Source organism: Hyaena hyaena, unplaced genomic scaffold (genome assembly GCF_003009895.1).
Source record: "Hyaena hyaena isolate Hyena2069 unplaced genomic scaffold, ASM300989v1 scaffold_110, whole genome shotgun sequence".
Taxonomy (NCBI): Eukaryota; Metazoa; Chordata; class Mammalia; order Carnivora; family Hyaenidae; genus Hyaena; species Hyaena hyaena.
The window spans coordinates 202,043-215,733 of record NW_024080742.1 but is presented as its reverse complement, the minus strand read 5'-3'; the positions used below and the strand labels follow the sequence as shown (position 1 = coordinate 215,733).

Below are 13,691 nucleotides of genomic sequence, written 5' to 3'. Positions count from 1 at the left end.
CCCTGTTAGTTATTTTTTCACAGGCACCATTAGGTTTCCACCCACAAACGGTCAAATAGAGGAATACTGTGCAGCGAGGGTGCGTCTGGGAGGGGTGTGTGTGCACAGACAGGCACACAACCCCACAACCGAGAACCCGACGGGGACAGGCCACCAGGGGTCCCCTTGGGGAGAACAGGCTGCAGGCGGCTGATGAAGGGGACGTAGCCCCACGTTTCGGGGGACTCTGCATCCTTAACGCCAGGAACAGAGTCACGGGCAACTCATGTGATTGTAAAGTTAACACCTTCCCCAAGGAGCGCACGTGCACACAGATGTCACAGGAAGCCACGTCTACCACGCCACATACCGAACACGTCGCTGTCCTCTGAGGCCTCCCGGGAGAGGTGGTGGGGGCTCCTCCTCCTGCTGGGCTCCCCTGCTCCGGAGTCTGCATCCTGCAAACAAAACCAACAACACCCGTGGCTTAAGATGTAGTTTCACCAGGGCGCCCGGGGGGCTAGGTCGCTTGACCGGCCGACTTCGGCTCAGGTCATGATCTCACGGTTCGTGGGTTCGAGCCCCGCGTCGGGCTCTGTGCTGACAGCTCAGAGCCTGGAGCTGCTTCTGATTCTGTGTCTCCTTCTCTCTCTGCCCCTCCCCTGCTCATGCTCTGTCTTTCTCTCTCTTAAAAATAAAAATAAATAAAGTATTTTAAAAAAGATGCAATGTTTTATCAACAAGATAGCTGTACTACATCTTTCTTCTTGTAAACATGTGGCAGATAATCACTCCCCTGTTCACTTTCCAGGTCTGAGAGACAGCCTTCGTTCAGGGTGGGTGTTCTGCGGAACGTTCTGGATTCTGGCCAGTCTTCTCTGCCTGGGCTTGCAGGCATTCTCTTGCTCCAGGAGATGGGTTTTCACACAAAGGCAATCGCACATCACCTCAGATAAAATAGATCAGCTACACATCACTGCCTGCGCTCAGAAGCCGGCGACCGTCTGAGCGAGTGGAGGGAACGGCCGCCTAACCTGGCTTTTTCTCGAATTCTGCAGCCCTGGGGGGACGGGCAGACAGACACCGACGTCCCCCGGCCTCCCCTCTGCTCCGTCAGGGCCCTCACAGCGGCACCGGGGTGCACGTACCTGTTACGTTTGGGATTTAGGGGCATAGAGTAGGTATGGTTTGGTTTCTGTATCTCTAGTCAGTAGGGATGCTTGCATAGACCCTGACACGCACAGCGGGAGGGCCTGCTCTGCTCCCCTCGGGGTCTCCCCCTGCCCCACCACCGTCAGAGGCCACCCGCTCTCCAGCGTCTCCTGGGCTCCTTCAGAAGGGTCTGCACATTCGCACAACTACTCAAGTGCGCTCGTTCCTCCTTTTCGTCTTTGCGTAAAGGGCATTGCGCTTCAGTCTGCAACCCGGGACACCGCTCCAGCCGCCCGCATAGTGCCCAGCGCAGCCTGACCTGCCTCGGGGGCCAGCGCGCGCCCCGTCTTGACGCAAAGGCCACCAGGCTCCTGCCTGGGACTGTCTCCCAGGTTTGCACTCTGCCCGGTTGCCAGCAGCGCCATGAGCTGGGGTTTGCTGACTCACCAGCGTTCATTCCTGGACTTTGCCTCCACCCCTGCGCTGTATCACTTTGTCCCAGGCCTCGCTTGTTTCCTGAGTTTCCAGCTAGGGCTGTGAGGCCTTTTTCCTCTTTTACATTCTTTTCTGTGTAAAGAGAGGAGGCAGGCACAGAGGCAGGGCTGTGAGCTCCGGGGCCACACTGCCCACACATAGCTTTTACTTCTTAGCTGTGTGAGCTGGGACAAGGCACCCAACCTCTCTGTGCTTCACTTTCCTTTTCTATAAAAGAGAGGAAATACTGATACTGCTTATTGTGCTGGTAACCAGGCTTAACGAAGTTACTGTGTGTAAGTGCTTTCAACATGCCTGGCGCACAGAAACTGTTATGTGAGTGTTTGTTAAATAAAATGGAAACGCAGAAAAAAATAAAAAAAGGTGGGCACCCTCCCCTCTGCCTTAGCGCGGGCTCCGAGCTGCCCTCTCCCAGCTTTGCCCCCAAGCTTTGTCTTACAGCCGGTGGGTTTGACCTGCCCAGCTTCCCCCGTGCATTTCTCCAGCCACACCGCTCCCCTGCAGTGACAGATCTTGGGGGGCGGGGCTAAAGAGTGGGCCCGAGGCCTTGAGACTCGCACCAGCCCTACAGAAGCTTCTGGGGATGGCTGGACCGGCCAGCAGGTGCTCCCCGGGCCAGGTGGGCGGGAGGCGGGAGGCCTATGCCCTCTGTGACGCTGCGTGCAGCGCTGATCTGCTGACCTGAACCAGGAAGTCCTGCCTCGAAACTTCCCTCCTCCCAGGTTCCGGGCTCCAGTGGGTCTGCACTTGCAACAGAAACTGTCCTGATATGAGTTGCCATGTGAGGAAGCCATAAATTATTATCCTGACAACATCAGGTCTGAATCAGACGGACACAGATTCACAGTGAGAGAGGGGCAGAGGCAGGCAGGCAGCCAGCAGGTAGGCAGGGGTGAAGGCCCGGGCTGAAGGTGACCTCCGTGGACTTGGGAAGGTGGGGGCCAGCCCTCCCGAGTTCACACCCGCCCTCCTGAGTTCACACCTCTGCTCCCTACCCCTGCCTCCACGTCTCTGGAACCCTCCAGCCCAAATGACCCTGGGGTCTCAGCCCCTAACCCAGCCTGGGGTCTCCGCCCCTAACCCAGCCTGGGGTCTCCGCCCCTAACCCAGCCTGGGGTCTCCGCCCCTAACCCAGCCTGGGGTCTCCGCCCCTAACCCAGCCTGGGGTCTCCGTCCCTAACCCAGCCTGGGGTCTCCGCCCCTAACCCAGCCTGGGGTCTCCATCCTTAACCCAGCCTGGGGGCGGACGGGTGAGATCCCACCAGCCCACATTTATAACCTGGTTCCCACGATGAAGTGATGTCCAGTGTTCTACAAAGGCTTGCTGGTAACCAGCACCCATAACACGGAGGACGGAGAAGTTTGCTTTCATTTTCACAGTGAAGCTGATGCTACCAGCTGGTTAATAAACTAAATTGTTGTTTCCCAGACTGAGATCTAACAGTCTCATAAAGTAACTATTAACAGCAAATAGTCCTGTTCAAACTCACTAGTAATTGAAAAACTACCAAGCAAAACAAGAATAAGATACTATTTCCTAACGTACTGACATATTGTCAACTTGACAAAGTTGAGAAGAAAGTAATTTCCAGTGTTGCTGGGGACGCCGTGAATCAGGAAGGCTCCGGGGACTGGAGTAAACTTCCACTGCCTTTTCTGTGAGGCCAAAACCCAGGCTGTCCCTAGGCAGGGCTGCCTCCTGCCCTCAGGGTCCTGGGGGTTGTCCTGAGGGCGGACCTGACCCCGCCCAGCCCCACCCCCACTGGCTTCCTCCTCCCAGCTGTGATCTCAGCCTTCCTCCCTCTTTTCCCCTCCCCCCGCCTCCTTCCCTCCTCTCCAGCTCCCTTCCCCTCCCACAGGGCGGGTTTGAACTTCTCTCCCCTGTAGAAGTGGCCACTGTCCGCCCCCCCCATGGGCTTACCCCTCACACACACCGTCCCCCAACCACACTGTAAATTGACAATAGGGACCTTCTTGCCTTATAAACCCTTCTGTCCCCAGACCTCACCAGCGCCTGGTACCCAGCAAGTGCTGGGCAGGAAACTGTTCAGTTGTTATTTTCACAAAGTTTAAAGTGGCAGAGGAAGCCAAAGGTGGCTTAAAAGGCATTTTCTCAAATCTACATATTTAATTCTAGAGGAGAGTAGAACTTGGAAGGGCAAGCACTTCCCGATAGATCGGTCCGTCGGCTGTAAATTCAGGTCTCATGTCTCTGTTTCACATCGCGCTTTGAGGCCGACTGCAATGTCCTGTTCTTCGCCAAGTACAGAATCCTATTACTGGAGAAGTAAGCAGTTAAATACAGTTTAACTGCCACGTTTATTCATCACGGGTGCACTTTTCATGCTTTTATATTGAAAATCAAGATGCCCCTCGCAACCAGCAGTGTCTTGCACTTAGAACTGAGGACACCCTCCTTAGGGATGAGGGCACTTCAGGGTTAGGGTCAAAGCGCGATAGTGAAAGCGACCACTGTGCCCTCAGTGGCTGCAGGTCGATGATAGGGTCACACAGCCTCCCTATCTCCGTGGCTGGGGTCGGCGGGCGGACCTGGCGGTGGAGAGATAGCCAGGTCCTCCGCCCACGCCTGGTGCAGACTTCCCTGCTGTAGCATCAGACGGTGCGCCGTCCACTCCTTCGAGTGGCCACAGGGGGAAGCTGGGTAGAGTGCCGATGACAGACGGGCCCCAAACCTCACCCACACCTTCTGGTCTAGTGAGTCGGGGCGTGCAGCGCGTGGGACGGTGTGCGGAAAGCACGCGCTCATTGCTTGGGAAATCTAGTCGCTGACTTCTGTCCAAACAAAGTGACTTTCTGAGACCTGATGCCGTTACTCTCCCACAAATATAAAACATACCCTTACGAAGAACATGTTTTCAATAAGCGAAACGTCCACCAGCAAAACAAACACAATCAAGATGGTGTGTGTCAAACGTAATGGAATTTTCTTGATAAAGTAACAGACGTATAACACTCAGATACACAAGGAGGGTCGGTGCTCATGACCCGCAACCCAGGGTGTCACTGCCCCAACGTGTCCTGATTCTCAAATCACATCTGTGATGCACGTGTCCAAATGTGCTTGAAGCAATTATGGCTTCATAATATTTGTACCAATTCTCATCTCTGTCAGCCTAAATATGGGAAAGATGACTGATGTAAAAATCCACTCCCTTTTCCATATTGACTTTAGGGCTAAACACAATAAAGTAAAGCTCTCACAATTATAAATGTCGATTTAAAAATATTTCTAAATATTGGGGCGCCTGTGGGGGTTCAGTTGAGTGTCCGACTCTTGATTTCAGCTCAGGTCACGACCCTGGGGTCGTGAGATCAAGCCCCGCACTGGGCTCCGAGCTGAGCGTGAAGCCTGATTTAGATTCTCTCTCTCCTTCTCCCTCTGTCCCTCTTCCCCACTCACGTGCTCTCTCTCTCAAATAAAAACAAATCAAAAATATTTCTAAATGCAGATGAGACCTATTATTCAACACAATACAACACTCATCGTAAGTGAGCAATGTTCGGCCCTGGCCTTTATCTTTTCACTCAACAGCCTTCCTTCACGTGGGATTAACTTCCCCCTTTTGTCCAACGGGTTCTCTGCTCGACGGGTGACCCCCGAGGGACAGGTCCACTCAAGCCCCGCCCAGTGTCTGGTGCCCTCCGTCCTGGGCGCCACCTCTGCCCGCTGCCATCCGGAATGGCTGAAGTACTTTACCACCTTGTTTTGTATCTCAGTCAGAGTCATCTGAAAGCACAAGGATGTGATTTGCTTTTCTTTCTGAAACAAGGGGATGGTGGCGGGAAGAATAAAAGGAAAGAATTCAGGAAAACGCCCAGTAGGGTGTAGGGCGGCTACTTGTCAAACCCACAGCCGTCTAAGCAGGGGCAGGAGACAGACACCACCGGTGAGGCGCAGGGGTGCGTGTGGAGGTGGGGCTTCTGGCCAAGAAGGGCTCCAGCAGCGAATGGCCAGGTCTCAGGCTGTGGAAGAGGAAGGCGGCCCCACGTCCGGGGGGCAGTTCGGCCCCTCCGCTGACCAGAGCCCTGCGGGGCGGCCCCTCCACTCTCCCAGCAGAGAAACCCCACGGGGACCCCCGGCTCTGCGTGATCCCCAGCCCCCCGCCACGCTCGGCCCAACTCAGCTATGCAGAGCTCTCTGAACACGTTCTAGATGGTCCGGTCGGCTCTCACTGCTGCGGGCGCCCCCGGCAGATTCTGGATTCTCCTGCCGACCCGGCTGGGCCACCGCTGCAGCCAGAGGAGGCTGTCCTTGGGGACCCTGGGGTCCCACGTCGCCCTCCTGTGTTGTCTGTAACCGCAGGCGCAGGCAATGTCCCCCTCCCACCCCGGGTAGTCGACGTCCCACGCAGTCTAGCACTGACTCAATCCTGAACTATGCCTCTGACCCCAGGGCTGGGGTGGAGAGAGTCACTGCCCTGTGCGGGGTTCAGCTCTGGAAGGTTCCCAGGGGGCTGTGCTACGCGGGGTTGGGGTGGGGGCAGAGGTTAGGGCCATCTATAAATCCTACATGTAGACCGATTTACAAATGCTACGTGTGTGTGTGTGTGTGTGTGTGTGTGTGTGTGTTTAACCTATAATTCTGCCCTAAGAGAAACAAATTTGACATGTTTTTGCTTATTTAGACACTTAAAGACACAAATTCGGCACCCAGTTTAATCATACAATCGGCCATATTATATATGCTTATGCTATCTGAACAACAGAATCTTTGCTTTTGTGTTTTTTAAACAAACTGCACTTACTCCTAGGGTTTCTGACCCCTGGTCGGTGACGCTTCCAGCGTCCCAGCTTGCCGCCGTGACCGAGAAAGCGGGGGGGGGGCGGGGAGAGGTTCCGGACTCTCAAATTCCACACCAATGTCACTTCCTGTTCTGGGTTAAATTGTGCCCCTTCAAACGATATGCCCACACGCTGGCCCTTGATACCCGAGAACACTGGCTTTGTTTAGAATTAGGGCTCCTGCAGGGGTGCCTGGGGGGCTCAGTCGGTTAAGCTTCTGACCCTGGATTTCAGCTCAGGTCATGATCTCACGGTTCGTGAGTTCGAGCCCTGTGTCGGGCTCTGACCTGACTCTGTGGAGCCTGCTTGGAATTCTCTCTCCCTCTCTCTCTGTCCCTCCCATACTCACCCCCCCCTCAAAATAAATGAACTTTAAAAAATGTTTTAAAATGTTAAGAAAAAGGATTAGGGTTTCTGCAGATTAGTTACGATGAGGTCATGCCGCCGTGGGTGGGTCCCTAAGCCACGATGGGTGTCTTCATAGAGGAAAACCAGACAGAGACACAGACACACAGGGAGGGGCCATGAGCCCACAGAGGGATGCGTCCCCAGCCAAGGAGGGCTGGAAACCACTGATTGTAGGGCAGAGGCTGGGAGCACAGCCCCCCTGAGAACCTCCAAACGCATCCCTACCGATCCCTGGGTTCCGGACTCCGAGTGTAGCCAGATTCCTGGTGTTTTTAGCGCCAGGCTGCAGAACTTTGTTGCAGAAGCCGCAGCAGACAAACACAGGTCCCTCTCTGTCCCTCTATATGCGGCACAAATAGCTCTGGATGTTAACATGAATAGTCACACAGAGAGGAAGGAAGCAGTGTCTTCTTTAGTATTAAGGAATTTCTAGTCTCCTAACCTACTTACGAACCGGTAAACATTCTCAATTTTTTTTTCTGTAAATAAAACATTAAAAAAAATGTTCCCCTGGCCTTGACTTATAAACTTTAAGCACCAAAGTGTTCCTTGGGGGCCAGTGTGGGTCGTACACTTGGCTCTGTGTGAGGAGAGGGATGCGGGAATTCATAGGGTTCACCTTCTCGGACCACCTGGGAAGTACGAGTCAGGGCCGGGCTCCATGCGAACCAAGTGGAGCCGCAAAGGATAAACTTGAATAAAACCTATCAAAGCCATAAGCGAACCAAAACACTGATGAAAGGCATCCTGGTTTAATCATTTTAGGCACAGGTCTGTTCAGCTAACAGTGACTTTGTGCCCATCTGGTCCAGTCATCTCCCGGGGACATACCCCACCGTTCAGGTGCACCGCAGGCCATTGTAAAGGATTTTCTTAAGGTACAGCTACTTACACATACACGAAATTGTAAGTACAAAATGTGTTTCATCAGCTTTGAACTTTTGAAAGGCTGATGATCTGGAAGTGACAATTTTAGGAGCAATGGCCCAGAAGCTAAGTTTCTAATAACCACTGTAGCAACAGTGGAAAAATATAATTTATAAAGTCTGTGAGAGAAGGAAACCTGGAGTCACATTTGAAAAAAATTATAAAATTACAAAGCTCTGATTCAGACTAAAAATTATATATATCAACAGAGAAAAGATGCTGAAATACATTAAAAGTGGTATTTTAAACTGCAAGACCATTTTAAACTGTTAGCTTCTGAGCCATGACCCACCACAGGCTGCTTTAGAAAAGAAAAAAAGGGGCTTCTGGGTGGCCCAGTCGGTTAAGCGTCCGACTTCAGCTCAGGTCATGATCAAGCAGTTGCTTGGGTTCGAGCCCCACGTCGGGCTCTGTGCTGACAGCTCAGAGCCTGGAGCTGCTTCAGATTCTGTATCTCTCCTTCCCTCTACCCCTTCCCTCCTAATGCTTTGTCTCTCTCTGTTACTTGATAATAAATGTTAAAAATATTTAAAAAAAAAAAGATAAAAAAGAAAAAAAGGAGTGATTTTGAGAAGTTTGCAATACCTTAAAAAAAGATGACATTTTATGTGACGTCATAAACTTGAGCTGGGACTCCACAGGCTTAGGCGCAGGGAGGATTGCCTGGTTTGAGTTCCTGGGCTATGTTCCCACTCATTCACTCACTGACTAACTGGTTCCCACTCAAACCCTGTGTTGGAAGCTGGGGCTGGAGCCAGACCAGAGGGCTTCCTGGAGGAGTTCACAGTGCAGGAAACAAAGTGGACACCTCAGAAATGAAATCGGGAAACAAACAAGCTCACCAAGACCAGTAGTCAGTCGATCTAAGCGTGGGCTACGCAAGCTCGTTCCTGCCCTTGTGTGTACGCGGTGCAGGAAGCACACCACACCCACTTTTTCTGAGCCCCCAGAAGAAAAATCACACAGCGATTCTCCATTTTCATAATGCATTTGATGTTTAGCAAGATAAGTGGAGAAGATGGGTCATAGCATAGAAATCTTTGCATTACCCTCTTTTCTGAAGGGGCCTGACACCAGGCTGGGGTGACGGCAGTGGAGACCCTGAGACCCTAGCTCTGTGCAAGCCGCAAGCGAGGAGCTGGCTGCCTGGGTCATGGGTGCTCACAGCAGACAGGAGACTCCTGGGTCAGAGACGAGAGATGGCTTGTGACTCACAGCAGTTCTAGAATCTCATCACCTGGGCACTGGGTTCCTGCGGGTTCCCACAGGCCTCTGGGAACCAAGCCCCCGTTGTTACAGGTCAGTGGGAACCGGCTGGATGGCCGTCTGCAAGCGTGCAAGGTTGTGCTGTCAGAGAAGGACCTCGGCTTAGGGACCCCGAATCCTTTACAAGAGACAGTACGCTTGCCATCCGTCTTCCGCAGAGCGAGGCACCATCTCTGTCCTTTCACGGTGCTCATGTGCAAGCGTCCTGGGAAAGACCGTCCTGAGGCTTTGCTTGCAGGACGTGCAGAAATACAAGAGACGCTGGGGCGCCCCCTCAGAGCTGCTTGTAGAACAGGCGGCCTCCTGAAAACCGGCTGCTTGAAGGCGCCTTCCCCTGGCATCGACCGCTTCAATTCAAACCCAACGTGGCATGTTTTCTTCTCAAGCTAAAGTTCGCCAGAGCAGCTGTGCTCAGCCGTGTTCAGAGGAAACAAAGGGGGGCAGACGTGTACGGTTGGGCGGACTTCAGAGGCTCCCCAGCTCGCCCCTTTTACTGCTGAGGTCAGTGAGGTCAGAGAAGTGCTGATGATATGAGCTCGCTCCCTGCCTCCACCCTCCTTAGGTCAGAGCCCTACACAGTCTGGGGGCAGATGTGCAGAAGGGGCGTTTCTGGTCTGGACAGAAGTGTGGGCGAGGTGTCAGTGGCAGAGCATTCCCAATGCGGGCGTCACAGCTCGTGTCCACGGTGTGTGTCACGTGGCCCAGACGGCCCCAGACAGCCTCACGTGGCCAGGGGCCACACCTGGGGCAGGGATGGCTCCACCCCCCCAGCACACCCTAACCTTGAGCACCCCGAGGTGGGGAAGGCTCCTGGCCCTGCCTGGGCTTCCTGGGACCTGCCCGGGACACGCCTTCCCGGGAAGGAGGCTTTGTGAGCCGAGAGGAGTCGGCCCGGGGAGCGGCCCGCCGGAGCTGCAGAGGTGACAAGGGAGAGTCACGGAGCACCGGCCGTCATGCCCCCGCGGAAGTCCCTGAAGGACTCCTGCCCTCAGCTCCAGCCTCCAGAGTTGGCAGAGACAGAACGCCGTCCCCACGTGCTCAGGGTAGAGGATCTGTGGACGGCGGTCCCAGGGCCAAGCACTGATCAGGTGGGAACTCTGGGGGAAGGCAGCCACCCCGTCCCACCCCGCCGGCAGGTGACGCAGGCTCCCGGGAAGGGAGGGTTGCTGGGGTCGCGGCCCCGGCGGGCACGGGTGACGAGTCCTCGGCCAGGCTTGGTCAGCACGGGCACCAGGGAGGTGAAGACCAGGCTGCCGGTGAGTCAGCTCCCGGCTGCTGGGGACACAGCGCGTCAGCACAGAGAGCTGTGGACTCTCTGAGGGAAACTCACTCCCGTGCTCTCTTTTATTTTACTTAGGAGGCAAAACGTTCTTTTTATGCTCAGAATAAATCCAGGCCCTGTATGGGCTGGCTGTGTACACGCTGAATTCCTAGAGCTCAGTCCTTCAGTTACATCTCGAAGATGCACATGCCGCCAAAGCAGAGGAGAAGCCAAGACGGGGTCTGTCAGGCCATCTGGGGCCAGGGCTGGGCCACTCTTTGCGGGCTAGCGCGCACGGAGCGAGGGTCGGGTCACTGCTACTTTACGCGCGTGGAGACACCCTCCCGAGTGTTCCTGTTATTTAACTGTGGTGACAAACTTTGTTCAAAGCTGTGGAAGTAAAAATTCCTGAGTGTGAGTGTGCGTGCGTGTGTGTGTGCACACCCGTCGGTATGTCCGTGTATGTGTAAGTGTATGTGTGTATCTGTGTGTGCATGTCCGTGTACATGTGTACATGTGTGTGCATGTCTGTGCGTGTGTGTGTGACTGTGTGTGTATATCTGTCTGTGTATCAATGTGCGAGTGTGCAGATGTGTGTGTATGCCTGTGTAGGGGAGTCATATAAATAGTTTTTAAAACCTTGCACTAATTACTTGGCAATTTTGGTTTGTTTCTTAAAAATGAATGATCACACTTAACTCTTGCTCTAGGCTGGGTTTGGATAAGTGGCAGAAGAAACTGGCAAAATATCAGAAGCTTTTAGGACCAAAGTAAATAATTTGAACAAAATGAAAGCCAGGCTCGTGGCTCATCGCTAAGGCAGGTCCTCCTTGTTGCAGAATCGGAACAGAATGGTGATGTTAGTGCAAAGCGGCCTCCAACGGCCCAGACAGGGGCTCCTCGAAGGGGCCTCGCTGACGTCGTGGCCTGGCTGAGGCTCTGCTGTGCGGTGCAGACTTTCCTGTGCACCGTGGGAGGTTTCGTAGCATCTCTGGCCTCTGCCCACAAGCCGCTCATGGTATCCTGCTGCTGTGACAACAAGAAATGTCTCCCGACGTTGACAAATGTCCCTGAGGATGGGAGGGGAGGCTCACTCTTAGTTGAGAGCCACTGGTCTAGACCAAAGGAAGTATTTGAGAAAGAGAGAAAACTATAAATCCGTTCACTAGCGTGCTTGCTGGTAGTAAAGTCACACACTTTGGAAGTCATCAAAACTCTTTTGAGTTTAATTTGAGAGAAGGGACAACATGATCAGATTAGAAACCAAAGGTGGGAACCAGATTTAATTTAGAACAAGGGGCCCCATGGTAAAGGACACCAGAGCACAGCAACATAAGAAAAAATGGATAAACTACACTTCGTCAAAACTTAAAACTGTGTGCTGCAATTGATACCATCCAGAAAGTAAAATAACAACCTGGACAAAGAGAGAAAAGACTTTCAAATCATCTATCTGAAAAGGAATTCATGTCCAGAATATGTAAAGAGCGCCTACCTAATTTTTAAAAAGTGGGCAAAGAATTTGAATAGACATTTCTCTAAAGAAGATATACAAATGGCCAGCAAATACGGGAAAAGATGCTCAACGTTATTATCCACGAAGGGAACGCAAATCAAAAGCATGACGTGAGACACCACTTCGCATCCACTAGGATGGATACAAGCAGAAAGAGTGGCAACGGTACTTGGTCAGGACACGGAGAAGTCGGAAACCCTCCGATGCTGCCAGTAAAACGGTGCAGCCACCCTGTAACACAGTTCGATGGGTTCTCACAAAGTTCATCACAGAGTTACCGCGGGACTCATCAGATCTGCTCCTGGGTACACACCCAAGAGAAATGAAATCTTATGTCCACACAAAAACTTGTGTAAGAGTGTTCCTAGAGGCACATTCTCTGTTCCAAACGATGGAAGCATCCCACATGTCCCCCGGAGAGCCAAGGGATATTTAAAATGAACATATTCCTACAATGGCATGTTATTCATTGTAACAAGGAGCGAAGTATTGCCACCTGCCCCGGCCACGACCTTGAGAACACTGTGCAATACGGAAGAGGCCGGTCACCGGAACTCCCTGCTACGTGATCACGTATGAACGAAATGTCCAGAATGGTCAAATCCATAGGGGCTGGACGTACATTAGTGGTTGTCTGGGGTGGACGGGGGGGCGAGCAGTGGCTTCTGGGAGCTGTGAGGTGACAAATACGTTATAAAATCAGACTGTGGTGACGGCAGCATGATCCTGTGAAGATACTAAAAAGGAATGAACTGTATGCTTTAGATGCGTGAACATTATGGTATCCAAATTTATCCTGAAAAAACTGTTTGTTAAAAGAAGAGCCGCACACGCCTCACAGCCAGAACCCAGTGACATTCTGGCTACAAGGTTAGAGGAATCGCTCGTCACAGAGCTGGCTCGTCTGCTGTGGGGGCCACATGGGGTTCAGCGCCAGGGCCCCAGGGTGGGTTCTGAAACGTGGGGGATTAAAACTTTGGAGGACTTCATTCCCTCTAATTCTTAGGCGGGTGAATTCTGCACCCAGCAACAGTGAGTACCTCGAATGCAGTTATGAGCATCCTGTTCCCTACCGCGGACCCCAGAAGAAAAGAAACAGTGATGTTACAAGTGCCCATGAGGTGAGATTGCCACGTCAGGGCTCCTTTTCCAGGCCTGTCTGTTTTAGTGGCATCAAAGAAAACATAGCAAGCATTTCTGATGACAAGAGTATATGAAAATCCAGGGTCTTTTTTAAAATTAAGAAACTATGTAAGAGAAAAGAAAACATGTCTACACAAAAGCTTTTGCTGAGAGCAGGGCTCTTTATAAGCACCCAAAGGTGGAATCAGCCCCGATGCCCACCAGCGGGTGAATGGACGCACTGAATGTGGTCCATCCACACCATGAGATATTTTTCAGCCATAAAAAAGAATGAAGCGCTGGCCATGCTACACAGACACTGAAAACTTCATGCTCTGCGAAAGAAGCCAGAGAGAAAGAAGCACATACAGGTGATTCCATTCAAGTGAAATGTCCGAACAGGGAAACCTAGAGACGGAAAAGAGATTGGCGGGTGCTGAGAGCCAGGGCACGGAGGCTGGGGGGGAGGGTGGGGGTGGGATGACAGCTTCTTTCTGAGACGACGTCAATATTCTAAAATTGACTGTCGGTGACTGTCCGGCACATCTGTGAATACACTAAAAGAGCCGCCAAATTGTGCACTTTAAATGGTGAATTGTATGCTACGTGATTACATCTCCATAAAGGTGTCTTTAAAAAGCATAAGAGCTCAGCGTGCAGGCAGCTCACAGCGAAAGGTCCCGGCGTCCGAGGTGGTTTGGGGAGCCGTTACCCTAGAGTAGGAAGTGGCTCTTTTACTACTTAAGTGTTCAAGCCCTGGTC

At 52.6% G+C, this 13,691-nt stretch overlaps 1 protein-coding gene across 3 annotated transcripts in view; it reads right to left on the bottom strand.

The window, feature by feature from the left end:
* LOC120234518 (myelin basic protein) overlaps nt 1–13,691 on the bottom strand; it is a 114,117-nt gene that overhangs the window by 66,895 nt on the left and 33,531 nt on the right. For all 3 annotated transcript variants that reach the window (XM_039236393.1, XM_039236392.1, XM_039236394.1), the window contains exon 3: nt 350–437. In XM_039236393.1, coding sequence (XP_039092324.1) covers nt 350–437 — 88 coding nt within the window. The remainder of the gene's footprint in view (nt 1–349; nt 438–13,691) is intronic.